The following is a 14,951-nucleotide window of genomic DNA, read 5'->3' on the forward strand; positions in this document are numbered from 1 at the left end:
CTCTACAGATACTGGTGGGGGTTTAGGGTTTGCTATAAAGATTACACTCACACATTAGTTATAGAGTAGACTAGATGGTAGCCCGATTCTAACGCATCGGGTATTCTAGAATATGCATGCCCACGTGGTATATTGCACAGCCACGTAGTATATTGCCCAGCCACGTAGTATATTGCACAGTCACGTAATATATTGCCCAGGCATGTAGTATATTGCCCAGTCATGTAGTATATTGCCCAGCCATGTAGTATATTGCCCAGCCACGTAGTATATTGCCCAGCTACGTAGTATATTGCCCAGCCACGTAGTATATTGCCCAGCTACGTAGTATATGGCCTAGCCACGTAGTATATTGCCCAGTCACGTAGTATATTGCCCAGTCACGTAGTATATTGCCCAACCACATAGTATATTGCCCAGCCACATAGTATATTGCCCAGTTACGTAGTATATTGCCCATCTACGTAGTATATTGCACAACGACGTAGTATACAGCACAGAGCCACATAGTATACAGCACAGACGCGTAGTATATTGCCCAGTCACGTAGTATATTGCCCAGCTACGTAGTATATTGCCCAGCCACGTAGTATATTGCCCAGTCACGTAGTATATTGCCCAGCTACGTAGTATATTGCCCAGCTACGTAGTATATTGCTCAGTCACGTAGTATATTGCCCAGCTACGTAGTATATTGCCCAGCCACGTAGTATATTGCCCAGTCACATAGTATATTGTCCAGCCACGTAGTATATTGCCCAGCTACGTAGTATATTGCCCAGTCACGTAGTATATTGCCCAGCTACGTAGTAAATTGCCCAGCCACATAGTATATTGCCCAGTCACGTAGTATATTGCCCAGCCACGTAGTATATTGCCCAGCTACGTAGTATATTGCCCAGTCACGTGGTATATTGCCCAGCTACGTAGTATATTGCCCAGCCACGTAGTATATTGCCCAGTCACATAGTATATTGTCCAGTCACATAGTATATTGCCAAGCCACATAGTATATTGCTCAGTCACGTAGTATATTGCCCAGCCACGTAGTATATTGCCCAGTCACATAGTATATTGTCCAGCCACGTAGTATATTGCCCAGCTATGTAGTATATTGCCCAGTCACGTAGTATATTGCCCAGCTACGTAGTAAATTGCCCAGCCACATAGTATATTGCCCAGTCACGTAGTATATTGCCCAGCCACGTAGTATATTGCCCAGCTACGTAGTATATTGCCCAGTCACGTGGTATATTGCCCAGCTACGTAGTATATTGCCCAGCCACGTAGTATATTGCCCAGTCACATAGTATATTGTCCAGTCACATAGTATATTGCCAAGCCACATAGTATATTGCCCAGTCACGTAGTATATTGCCCAGCTACGTAGTATATTGCACAGCGACGTAGTATACAGCACAGAGCCACGTAGTATACAGCACAGACACGTAGTATTTTGCCCAGCCATGTAGTATATTGCCCAGCTGCATAGTATATTGCCCAGTCACGTAGTATATTGCCCAGTCACGTAGTATATTGCCCAGTCACGTAGTATATTGCCCAGCGACATAGTATACAGCACAGCCACGTAGTATACAGCACAGAGCCACGTTGTATACTGCCCAGTCACGTAGTATATTGTCCAGTCACATAGTATATAACACTGCCCACGCAGTATATAACAGTGGCCACGTAATATCTAGCACAGCCCTCGGAGAACTGCGACGCGGGATTTCCAGGACAGACTGACAATTAAACCCTTAGACAATTTATAGATTTGTGATAGAGCAATTCTAATTCATTGTGTTATTTTGCAGCAAGTTTCGTGAAAACACTTTCATCATATGAGATTGTCATACCATCTCGAGTGAATCACTTTGGACAAGTGTTCCCTTCTAACCAACATTTCAGAAGAAAGAAAAGGAGTCTAGAACCTGAACCTTTACATCCTGTCCTGAACAGGACTTATTATCACATTGCTGCCTATGGCCAGCTCTTCCATTTTAACCTTACCAATGATGCAAGCTTTATTGCGGATTCTTACAATGTTATCCATATTGGAAACCAAAGCCATGTCCACCTTGACTTCTCCGACTTCAAGCATTGTTTCCACAGTGGGCATGTCAACGGTCTGGAGACACATCCGGCTATCTTAAGTCTCTGTGGCGGCATGGTAAGTGTATAAAACTTTCTTTTTGTTTTATTTAGCCATAAAATATTATTGATATAGATTGTCTACAAGGTTTAAGGGAACCTGTCACCCCCAAAATCGAAGGTGAGCTAAGCCCACCAGCATAAGGGGCTTATCTACAGCATTCTGCAATGCTGTAGACAAGCCCCCGATGTATCCTGAAAGATGAGAAAAAGAGGTTAGATTATACTCGCCCAGAAAGGTCTCGGCGCCTGCGCACTGCAGTACTTTGCTCTGCCCTCAACAGGGCAGACAAAGTACACCTGCGCCAGAACCGCAGCGTGAAGACCAGAAGAGGACGTCATCGTAAGAAGATGGGAGGCCCCGAACTGCGACGCCCATCGGACCAGAACCGGACTGGGACCGCCCCTGGGTGAGTATAATCTAACCTCTTTTTCTCATCTTTCAGGATACATCGGGGGCTTATCTACAGCATTACAGAATGATGTAGATAAGCCCCTGATGCTGGTGGGCTTAGCTCACATTTGATTTTGGGGATGATCGGTTCCCTTTAACCTTGCCATGCATTATATTTTATTATTTATTATGCTTTGCTTATATAGCACCATCATATTCTTTAGCGCTTTACATACATCATCATCACTGTCCCTATAGGGGCTCGCAATCTAAATTCCCTATCATACTGTCTTTGGAGTGTGGATGGAAACCGGAGAGCCCTGGGGAAACCCACCCTACCACGGGGAGAACATACAAACTCCTTGCAGATGTTGTCCGAGGTGGGATTTAAACCCAGGGCCCAAGCGCTGCAAAGCAAGCCACCATGCTGCCCTAATGCATTAGCACAGTATCACATGGCAGTCAATAGTACCCCGCCTGCTTGGGCATGGTGTGATTAGTCATATAGACCCCTTAATCTAAGAGATTATAAATTTACAGTCAGGAAATCCGAAATTGCATAATCTTCGTCAGTGTTTTTTAAAATTTTCAAGCCAATTAACCTTTAATGACAAAAAGTTCCAACTGCCTTCCCCAAGGACAGGTCCATCTGTGTAACACGGCATGTAAAGGGAATCTGTCATCCCCTGGGACATATATGACCTCATATTAATGGTCTTGTTGTTGAGAAATATTATATTCTTTTTTTATGTTAATAATTTTCATATTCATCTGTATGGGCTTATGACAGGTCACTGAACCTTCACTGACCTGCCCCCTATTTTACATATTGCATAGAATATTGTGTGAAAAAAAATAACAATCATAATGCAGGTGGCGGCATCTGCGCTGTAGCATGATACAATATGCATATATTCATTTATGATTTTGTCATATATAGAGGTGATCAGACATCTGGATGTTCGGGTCCTGCAGGTTTGGCTGAACAGATACAAAACGTTCGGGTAACAGAATATTATCCGAATCCGGACCCCATTCACTTGAATGGGGTGCCCGAACATCTAGTGTTTGCCACACTGTCATGTGCATGACAACGTGGCAAATGCTTCTGATTGTCGTAAAATCATCACCACCGGTCAGACAGCCTCGGTTCCCAGCTTTGCAGCTGTGATCGGAGGTATAAAGTTTACCTCCGGTCACTGGTGTCAGCTGATGGGACTACTGTTCCCATCAGTCGACACATGCTGCCGCTAATAACAGAGAAGGAGCGGCTGATGGGAGTATTCATTAGCTGGTGTCTGTTATGTAAATAAATAATTGAAAAAAAAAAAACGGCGTGAATGCCCCTGTATTTTTGATAACCAGACAGGCAAAACTCACAGCTGGGGGCTGCAACCCTCAACTGTCAGCCTCAGCAAGGTTGGTTATCAAGAATAGAGGGGTCCCAATGCCGTATTATTTAAATGAATTATTTGAAAAAATGGAGTGGGGTCTCGCCCATTTTTGACAATCAGCCAAGCTAAAGCAGACAGCTGGGGCTTGTGCTCTCAGGCTACTAAAGGGCCATGGATATTGGCCTTCCCCAGGCAAAAATAGCAGCCCACAGGCACCTAGAAAAGGTGCATCTATTAGATGCACCAATTCTGATGCTTTGCCCATCTCTTCCCACTTGCCCTGTAGCGTTGGCAAGTGGGGTTCATATTTGTGGGGTTGCTGTCACCTTTGTATTGTCAGGTGACATCAAGCCCACAGTTTAGTTATGGAGACGCGTCTATAAGATATACATTCGAAATCCTATAGTTATATTGTAAATAAACACACAGCAAGTGTAAAGTCTTTTATTTGAAATAAAACAAAACACACGTTTCCATTTTTATTTAAAAATAACAGTTATACTCACCTAACCCCAAACTCCACTGAATCCCTCTTCTGTAATAAAACCAAAATAAAAAACATCAATATTCCATACCTGTCCGTCGTTCTGTACCATGCCGTAATACATGTCTGGGTGATAAAAAGTTTTCAACTTTGATGGTGCCAAGATGCGACCATTCAGGCTGAGAACAACTGGTCAAGATTACTGTCCGTCACTGAGGCTGGTTAACCCCTTAAGCCCCAAGGGTGGTTTGCACGTTAATGACCGGGCCAATTTTTACAATTCTGACCACTGTCCGTTTATGAGGTTATAACTCTGGAACGCTTCAACGGATCCTGATGATTCTGACACTGTTTTCTTGTGACATATTGTACTTCATGATAGTGGTAAAATTTCTTCTATAAGACTTGCGTTTATTTGTGGAAAAAACGGAAATTTGGTGAAAATTTTGCAATTTTCCAACTTTGAATTTTTATGCCCTTAAATCACAGAGATATGTCACACAAAATACTTAATAAGTAACATTTTCCACATGTCTACTTTACATCAGCACAATTTTGGAACCAACATTTTTTTTTGTTAGGGAGTTATAAGGGTTAAAATTTGGCCAGCAATTTCTCATTTTTACAACACCATTTTTTTTAGGGACCAAATCTCATTTAAAGTCATTTTGAGGGATCTATATGATAGAAAATAACCAAGTGTGACACCATTCTAAAAACTGCTCCCCTCAACGTGCTCAAAACCACATTCAAGAAGTTTATTAACCCTTCAGGTGTTTCACAGATATTTTTGGAATGTTTAAATAAAAATGAACATTTAACTTTTTTTCACACAAAATTCACTTCAGCTCCAATTTGTTTTATTTTACCAAGGGTAACAGGAAAAATTGGACCCCAAAATTGTTGTACGATTTTTCCTGAGTACACTGATACCTCATATGTGGGGGTAAACGACTGTTTGGGCGCATGGCAGAGCTCTGAAGGGAAGGAGCGCTATTTGACTTTTCAATGCAAAATTGACTGGAATTGAGATCGGACGCCATGTTGCGTTTGGAGAGCCCCTGATGTGCCTAAACATTGAAACCCCCCAAAAATGACAAAATTTTGGAAAGTAGACCCCCTAAGGAACTTATCTAGATGTGTTGTGAGAGCTTTGAACCCCCAAGTGTTTCACTACAGTTTATAATGCAGAGCCGTAAAAATAAAAAATCATTTTTTTCCCACAAAAATTATTTTTTAACCCCCAGTTTTGTATTTTTCCAAGGGTAACAGGAGAAATTGGACCACAAAAGTTGATGTACAATTTGTCCTGAGTATGCTGATACCCCATATGTGGGGGGGAACCACCGTTTGGGCGCATGGCAGAGCTCGGAAGGGAAGGAGCGCCATTTGGAATGCAGACTTATATGGATTGGTCTGCAGGCGTCACGTTGCATTTGCAGAGCCCCTGATGTAACTAAACAGTAGAAACCCCCCACAACTGACCCCATATTGGAAACTAGACCCCCCAAGGAACTTATCTAGATGTGTTGTGAGAACTTTGAACCCCCAAGTGTTTCACTACAGTGTATAACGCAGAGCCGTGAAAATAAAAATTCATTTTTTTCCCACAAAATGTTTTTTTAGCCCCCCAAATTTTTATTTTCCCAAGGGTAACAAGAGTAATTGGACCCCAAAAGATGTTGTCCAATTTGTCCTGAGTACGCTGATACCCCATATGTTGGGGTAAACCCCTGTTTGGGCGCACGGGAGAGCTCGGAAGGGAAGGAGCACTGTTTTACTTTATCAACGCAAGATTGGCTGGAATTGAGATCGGACTCCATGTCGCATATGGAGAGCCCCTGATGTGCCTAAACAGTGGAAAACCCCAATTTTAACTGAAACCCTAACCCTAGCCCCAACCCTAACCATAACCCTAGCCCTATCCCTAGCCCTATCCTTAGCCCTACCCTTAGCCTTAACCCTAGTCTTAACCCTTCCCCTAGCCCTAAACCTAGCCCTAGCCCTAACCCTAATGGGAAAATGGAAATAAATACATTTTTTTAATTTTATTATTTTTCCCTAACTAAGGGGGTTTTTAGCGGATTTTTATGATTGACAGCCGTCACAGACTAAAAGACGCTTTTTATTGCACAAAATAGTTTTTGAGAGCTATAATTTTTCCATATTTTGGTCCACAGAGTCATGTGAGATCTTGTTATTTGCGGGACGAGTTGACGTTTTTATTGATACCATTCTCAGGCACATGACATTTTTTGATCGCTTTTTATTACGATTTTTGTGAGGCAGAATGACCAAGAACCAGCTATTCATGAATATCTTTTTTTGGGGGGGCGTTTATTCCGTTCCACGTTTGGTAAAATTGATAAAGCAGTTTTATTCTTCGGGTTAGTAGGATTACAGTGATACCTCATTTATATAATTTTTTTATGTTTTGGTGCTTTTATTCGATAAAAACTATTTTATAGAAAAAATAATTATTTTTGCATCGCTTTATTCTGACGACTGCGACTTTTTTATTTTTTCGCTGATGATGCTGTATGGTGGCTCATTTTTTGCGGGACAAGATGACGTTTTCAGAGGTACTATGGTTATTTATATCCGTCTTTTTGATCGCGTGTTATTCCACTTTTTGTTTGGCGGTATGATAATAAAGCATTGTTTTTTGCCTCGTTTTTTTTTTTTACCGCGTTCACTGAAGGGGTTAACTAGCGGAACAGTTTTATAGGTGGGGTTGTTACGGACGCGGCGATACTAAATATGTGTACTTTTATTGTTTTTTTTTTTTTTTTCTATTATTTAGATAAAGAAATGTATTTATGGGAACAATATATATATATTTTCTTTATTTAGGTTTTTTTTTACACATGTGAATATTATTTTTTTTATTTCATAACATTGCCTAGGGGGGGCATCATGTTATAGGGTCAGATCGCTGATATGCAGGGCTGCAGGCTTACCAGCGCTTGCTCTGAGCAGGCGCTGGTAAGCCACGCGGCCATTTTCCATCTGGGGCCTGCAGGGAGGAGATGCTCGGTACAAGGTGAGCACTTGTCCCGAGGGTCTCAGGGAAGCACGCAGGGAGCCCCCTCCCTGCACGATGCTTCCCTGTACCGCCGGAATGCTGCGATCATGTTGGATCACAGTGTTTCAGGGGTTAATAGTGCCGGTTTTCAGCTGCAATAGTTAGCTGACACCCGGCCGCGATCGGCCGCGCTCCCCCCGAGAGCGCGGCCGATCACATATGACGTACTATCCCTTTACTGGTAATTAAGTCCCAGGTCACCTCGACGGGATAGTACGTCATATGGGATTAAGGGGTTAAAAACTATTAATCCCCAGACATGGATTACAGCGTGAGACAGAATGACTGACAGGTAATAATAATAATAATAATTTTTATTTATATAGCGCCAACATATTCCGCAGCGCTTTACAAATTATAGAGGGGACTTGTACAGACAATAGACATTACAGCATAACAGAAATACAGTTCAAAACAGATACCAGGAGGAGTGAGGGCCCTGCTCGCAAGCTTACAAACTATGGGGAAAAGGGGAGACAGGTGAGGGATATTGCTGTTTTTTTATTTTTGTTTTATTACAGGAGACGAGGGATTCAGTGGAATTAGGCGTCAGGTGAGTATAACTGTGTTTGTTATTTTTAAATAAAAGAAGGAAAAGTGTGTTTTGTTTTGATTTCAAATAAAATACTTTATTCTTGCTTTTCTGGGCTGCTATTTTTGGTTGGGGGTCCAATACCCATGGCCCCTTATCGCCCTGATAATTCTAGCCCCCAGCTGTCTGATTTAGCAAGGCTGTTTTTCAAAAATGGGGGGCACCACATGCCTTTTTTTAAGTATTTATTATTATTATTTATTTATATAGCACCATTAATTCCAGGCGATTGGGTGAGGAGCGAATAAGCGTGGAGGAGAGGAGGAGGTCTTGGTAGGACCGGAGATTACGTGAGGGAAGATATTGAGAGATTAGTGTGGAAATATACAGAGGAGAAAGGTTATGGATGGCTTTGTAGGTCAGTGTTAGTAATTTAAACTGGATACGCTGGGAAATTGGGAGCCAGTGAAGAGATTTGCAAAGAGGGGAAGCAGGAGTGTAGCGAGGAGAGAGATTAATTAGTCTGGCAGCAGAGCTAAGGATGGACTGGAGGGGTGCGAGAGTGTTAGAAGGTAGGCCACAGAGGAGTATGTTGCAGTAGTCGAAGGCGGGAGATGATTAGGGTATGCACGAGCATTTTGGTAGAGTGTGGGTTGAGGAAAGGACGGATTCTGGAAATATTTTTGAGTTGGAGGCGACAGGAGGTGGCGAGAGCTTGGATGTGCGGTTTGAAAGACAGGGCAGAGTCAAGGGTTACTCCGAGGCAGCGGATTTTGGGGACAGGGGAAAGTGTGATTTCATTTATTTTGATAGATAGATCAGGTAGGGAAGATATGCGTGATGGAGGAAAGATAATGACTTCAGATTTGTCCACATTGAACTTGAGGAAGCGAGAGGAGAAGAAGGAGGATATGGCTGATAGACACTCTGGGATTCTTGAGAGCAGAGATGTGACATCTGGGCTAGAGAGGTAGATCTGAGTATCATCGGCATATAGATGGTACTGGAAGCCATAGGACCTCATGAGTTGTCCCAGGCCGAGTGTATAGATTGAGAAGAGTAAGGGTCCTAGGACAGAGCCTTGGGGGACTCCAACAGAGAGGGGGCGAGATGGAGAGGTAGTATGGGAGTAGGAAACGCTAAATGTGTGGTTGGCAAGGTATGAGGAGATCCAAGATAGAGCAAGGTCTTTGACCCCAAAGGAAGAGAGGATCTGTAGTAGGAGGCAGTGGTCAACTGTGTTGAAGGCAGAGGACAGGTCTAGGAGGAGGAGTATAGAGAATTGTCTGTTAGCTTTGGCTGTAAGTAAGTCGTTAGTAATTTTGGTCAGGGCAGTCTCAGTGGAATGGTGGGGACGGAAGGCAGATTGTAGGTTGTCGAAGAGAGAGTTAGATGCAAAGTGAGAGGAAAGTTAGCATGGACGTGCTGCTCAAGGAGTTTGGAAGCAAATGGGAGCAAAGATATGGGGCGATAGCTGGACATACCGCTTGGGTCAAGGGATGGCTTTTTGACGATAGGTGTGATTGTGGCATGTTTGAAGCCAGAGGGGAAGGTACTAGAAGTTAGTGATATGTTGAAGAGATGGGTTAGGGATGGGATTAGTGTGGTGGTGAGGTTGGAGAGGAGGTCGGATGGGATGGGGTCAAGTGCACAAGTGGTGAGATGTGATTTGGCGAGAAGATGAGCAAGCTCCCCTTCAGAGATTTAAAATAATAAATAAAATAAATAAATAATATTTAAAATAAATATTTAAAAAAATATCTTGGGGACCCCTCTATTCTTGATAACCAGTCTTCTTAACACTTGCAGCCCCCAGCTGTTAGTTATGCCTGGCTGGTTATCAAAAATACAAGGAGGCCACCAGAGACCACCGCCGCAACATGGCAGCAACGGATGTGCGGGGGGCTTCCGGGCTTTGACGAAATGCCAGGGGAGCCCCTCACGGAGCACAGAGAGCCGCTGCCACTGCACCGAAGCACAGCCCACCACCACCACACCATAGAGCCCCACCGCACCGCCACAGCTGCAGGATTTGTAAGTATATTGCGACCATAAGACGCACCCCCATTTTCCCACAAAATACGGTACTATGCATTATGTAAAATCAAGGAGGGATCAGTGACCTGTCAGAAGCCATACAGATTTATATGTAAGCAGAAGACCACATAAAGCCCCCCCCCCCCCCCCCCACAGGCCGCCCCGGAGCACGAGAATCCCATTAACTGAAAATTACAAATACAGATTAAACTGCAACCACAAGATGGATTTCATCAACCAAGGTATCATTTTAATCAGTATTAAACTGACACTGTAGTTTGCCCAGCACAATCCTGCTGGCATGGTCACTTTAGCAGTAAAGAGTAAACATAATCTAACTCTTTAGTGGCTTATCTTTGTTTTCATAAGTATAGTCTCAAATCAATATTTTGCATGCTATGATATGTATACAGCTTTGTTTGATAAACACCTTTCATTGTAGTCCTGACTGTGAATAGGAAGTGTTAGCTTATTATGAGACTCAGTGGTCAGAGAGAAAGCTGCAAGATTTTATTGGGAATTCATCAGTAGGCTCATCCCTCCTAAGGCATCTAACACGAAAGTTGAATAAAATGATACCTTGATAGTTGCGATTCAACATCTTATTGCAGAGAAATCCAAGGTTTCTTAATATGAAAATGATTTATTCCCGACACAAATCTACTTGAGAATTTGCCTCCAGAGCTTATTTCAATGTGAACCTGTCACCAAGTTTGGCCGATATGAGGTAAGGCCACCACCTTTCAGGCCTGATGTACAGCATTATATTATGCTGTATATATTCCCACAATCCAACCGGAAAAAGAAGAAAAATACTTTTTCTTATACTCACCTGCAGGGTGGTCCGGTCCGTGGGGTGTCGCTGGTCCTTGTCTGATGCCTTCCTTTTTTTTGCTTCATGTGGATGACACATCCCTACATCATCCACACAGTCTCCCTGGCATTGCATTCAAACGTAGGGATACTTCTCTGCCCTGTTGAAAAGATGGCAGGCTCCGGGCCAGGATCATCGACACTCATCGGACCAGACTACCACACAGGTGAGTAGAAAAAAATCTCTTTTACTTCTCTTTCAGGTCGGGTTGGGTGTAGATATACAGCATTATAGAATGCTGCATATCAGGCCTCAAAGATGGTTGCCTTACCTGATTTCAGCCAAACCTGGTGACAGGTTTCCTTTAAATGAAAGGGGGTATTACAGTCTGAGACATCTAATGACTGTGAGTCTGATATCTTTATCTCACTGCTGAGCTGTGTGTGATTATAACTAATACAGTACAGCAGTGCTGAACGTTGTCTTATTAGAAACACATCTGCAGTTATCCTCTCACAGTACTGTCAGCTCTATCTCAATGCCGTGCCCGATTACCACCCTTCTTCAGCTTCTATCTCACAGGTAGCCAGTATGGAGGAAGGGCCTGTAGAGTATAACTTTGTCTCATTGCAAACATATTTGCAGTTGTAGCTTTTTTTCTCACATAGTTGTCAGCTGAGCTGTACTTCCCTTCCCACAATGTCTGCCTGTGCGATGGAAGATAAAGTGTTTCTTGTAATCACAAACAGCTGTGTAGTGAGATCTGGAGAGCAGACTGTCAGTCATTACATGTCTCACACCAGTAATACCTCCTTTCATTTAAAATAAGCTCTGAAGACAGATTCTCAGGGAGATCTTTGTCCATCCGATAGATCTTAACAGCTCATTTACATATTAAGAAAAATGTAGATTTCTCTTCAATAAGACATCGGATCACAGATATCACATCATTTCATTCAATTTTCCAGTACATGGAGGCCCATGTAAACAGTTTAGAAGGGTTGATTATGCTGACAGATTCCCTTTGAGACTTCTTTTTTTTATAAAGTAGCATAAAAAAATAACAAAAAGGCACCAAAAATGTCAAAAAATATATAAGCAACATAAAAACTTGATTAATCTAATAGATCTTTTTCTGACAATATATTTAAAAATGTACAATGCACTTTTTTAAACAAGTAAAAATTTACTAAGGTCATAATGTATGATACTTGGTGAAATTAACCCCTTAACCCCCTAGCTATTTTTTTTGCATTTTTGTTTTTTGCTCCCCTTCTTCCCAGAGCCATAACTTTTTTATTTTTTGCTCAAAATAAGGGCTTGATTTTTGCAGGACGAGTTGTACGTTTGAAAAACACCATTGGTTTTAACATATACTGTGCTGGAAAGCGGGAAAAAAATTACTAGTGCGGTGAAATTGCAAAAAATGCAATCCAACAGTTGTTTTTTTTGCCATGTTCACAAATGCTAAAACTTGCCTGCAATTATGATTTTCCAAGTCATTACGAGTTCATAGACATCAAACATGTCTAGGTTCTTTTTATTTAAGTGGTGAAAAAAAATTTGTTAAAAAAACAATTGTGCCATTTCCCGATACCAGTAGCGTCTCCATTTTTCGTGATCTCAGGTTGGGTAAGGGCTTATTTTTTGCGTGCCAAGCTGACGTTTTGGTGCAGATATGATCTTTTGATCATCTGTTATTGTATTTTAATGCAATGTTGCAGCTAACAAAAAAACATAATTCTGGCATTTTTACTTTTTTTCTCATTATGTCGTTTAACAATCGGGTAAATTCTTTTTTTAAATTCATAGATTGGGTGATTCTGAACACAGCAATTCCAAGTATGTGTATGTTTGATTTTTTTTATTGTTTTATTTTGAATGGGGCGAAAAGGGGGGCGATTTGAACTTTTATATTTTTACTTTTTTTAAATATTTTTAAAAACATTTTTTTTTACTTTTGGCATGCTTCAATACTCTCCATGGGAGACAAGAAGCTGCCATAATCCGATCGCCTCTGCTACATACAGGCGATGATCAGATCGCCTGTTTGTAGCAGAATTGCTCACTTGCTATGAGTGTCAACCACCGGCGGCGCTCATAGCAAGCCTGTTTGTAGCAGAATTGCTCACTTGCTATGAGTGTCAACCACCGGCGGCGCTCATAGCAACCCGGCAGTGACAACCATAGATGTCTGCTGGAGACCGACCTTTTGTTGTCATGCCAAATCATCGGTGACCAGGGGTCACGGATGGGCGGGATTTCCAGCACGCTTGTCGGAAGCGTGAGTTAAATGCTGCTGTCAGAAATTGTCAGTGGCATTTAACTAGTTAACAGCTGCGGGTGGATCGCGATTCCACTTGCTGCTGTTGCGGGCACATGTCAGCTGTATATATCAGCTGACGTGCTTGGAAAGGTGCAGGCTCAGCGCCGGAGCCCGCACCAAACAAGGGGAGTCCGATATCGACATACAATTGCGCCCGATGTCGGAAAGGGGTTAATGTATCAACATGCAAAATATATGTATTCTATCAGTTTAAATGATTTGTGTGGCAAACAGAAGCATTTATGTAAATTTAAGACTGTATAATAGGTGTTATTCTAATAAAAGCATCAATTATTTTGTTACATAGATTGGCACTTTTAGAACACATGACGAAGAATATTTTTTAGAACCATTGATGAAATATGGTGCTAATGAGCATAAAGATGAGCACAGCAAGCCGCATCTTCTCTACAAAAAGCAAAACAAAACTGGGAAATCTGAAATGGCAGATCCAAATTGTGATATATCAGGTATGGTCTTAGTGGTGGATGTTACAGTGGTTGATAGTACTGTTAACTGAAGAAAAATGATTGCATATGGTCATGTTACATCTACATATTATGTAGAGCCTAAATAGGCCATCTGTAGAGGCTCATGCATACTTTCTATAAAGCCTTGGCTAAAAATTTTGAGCCTCTCACAAAGTTTTGTTTTCAGAAAGTTTGCTGCTCCAGTGTTTTTAGATCTTTTAGTCAGATGTTTCTATGGTTATTGAAGTACAATTACAAGCATGTCATAGGTTTTTACACTTTTATTTACATTTATGCAGAGAATCAATGTTTACAGTGTTGACCCTTATTTTTCAAGACTTCTGCAATTCGCCATGATATGCTGGATATCTTGTCTAGTCAGTGCTTGGAGGTTGTTACAATTGCTGGGTTTTTGTTTGTCTATCTGTATTTGAGGAGTGACCACAGGTTTTCAATGGAATTGAGATCTGGGGAATTTCGTGGCCTTGGTTCCAAAATTTCATTGTTTTGTTCATCGATACACTTAGTTGTCACTTTTGACTTGTGACATGGAACCAATCATGTAGGAAAAAGCATTGTTCATCATCAAATTGCTCTTATTCATGGCAGTGTTCTTAGACAAAATTGTAGGTGCACAAAGATTAAATTGCAGAGGACTAGGATAAAGTTATTGGCGCGGTCCCTGCATGTCCCATGATCTTCGGCGCCCGCAGCTCTTCCTCTGTTCAGCGGTCACATGGTACCGCTCATTAAAGTAATGAATATGGACTCCACTCACATAGGGGTGGAGCCGCATATTCATTACTGTAATGTGTGGTACCAGTGACCGCTGAACAGAGGAAGAAGCTGCCGACTCCCAGAGACCATCTGTCCAGGAGAAGCTTCCAGGTACCGCGCTGGGAGCAGGTGAGAATTTCATATTCACCTTTCCCCTTTCCACCGCCACTCCGTCTTCCGAGTCCTCTGCAGTGACTGTTCAGGTCAGAGGGCGCGATGACGTATTAGTGTGCGCGCCGCCCTCTGCCTGAACGGTCACTGTGGAGAGGCGGGACGCTGAGGAGCAGCGGGCAGCAACGAGAGGTGAGTGTGTCATTTTATTTTTTTATTGCAACAGCATTACATGTGGCACATTTTTATATGGAGCATCTTATGGGGCAATAATGAACTGTATGGAGCATTATATGTGGCACATTTTAACACTTAACCTACTGATGTCTCAATCAATTTTACTTTTATAGGTATCTGTTTTTATTTTTGAAAT

General features: G+C 42.1%; 1 protein-coding gene across 1 annotated transcript in view; it reads left to right on the forward strand.

Annotated features, from left to right (window-relative positions):
• Positions 1 to 14,951, forward strand: part of ADAMTS20 (ADAM metallopeptidase with thrombospondin type 1 motif 20) — a 507,015-nt gene that overhangs the window by 22,460 nt on the left and 469,604 nt on the right. Inside the window, exons 2-3 of the mRNA XM_069764742.1 lie at positions 1,818 to 2,173; positions 13,528 to 13,690. Of these exons, the coding sequence (XP_069620843.1) occupies positions 1,818 to 2,173; positions 13,528 to 13,690 (519 nt within the window). The remainder of the gene's footprint in view (positions 1 to 1,817; positions 2,174 to 13,527; positions 13,691 to 14,951) is intronic.

This window comes from Ranitomeya imitator, chromosome 4, assembly GCF_032444005.1.
Source record: "Ranitomeya imitator isolate aRanImi1 chromosome 4, aRanImi1.pri, whole genome shotgun sequence".
Taxonomy (NCBI): domain Eukaryota; kingdom Metazoa; phylum Chordata; class Amphibia; order Anura; family Dendrobatidae; genus Ranitomeya; species Ranitomeya imitator.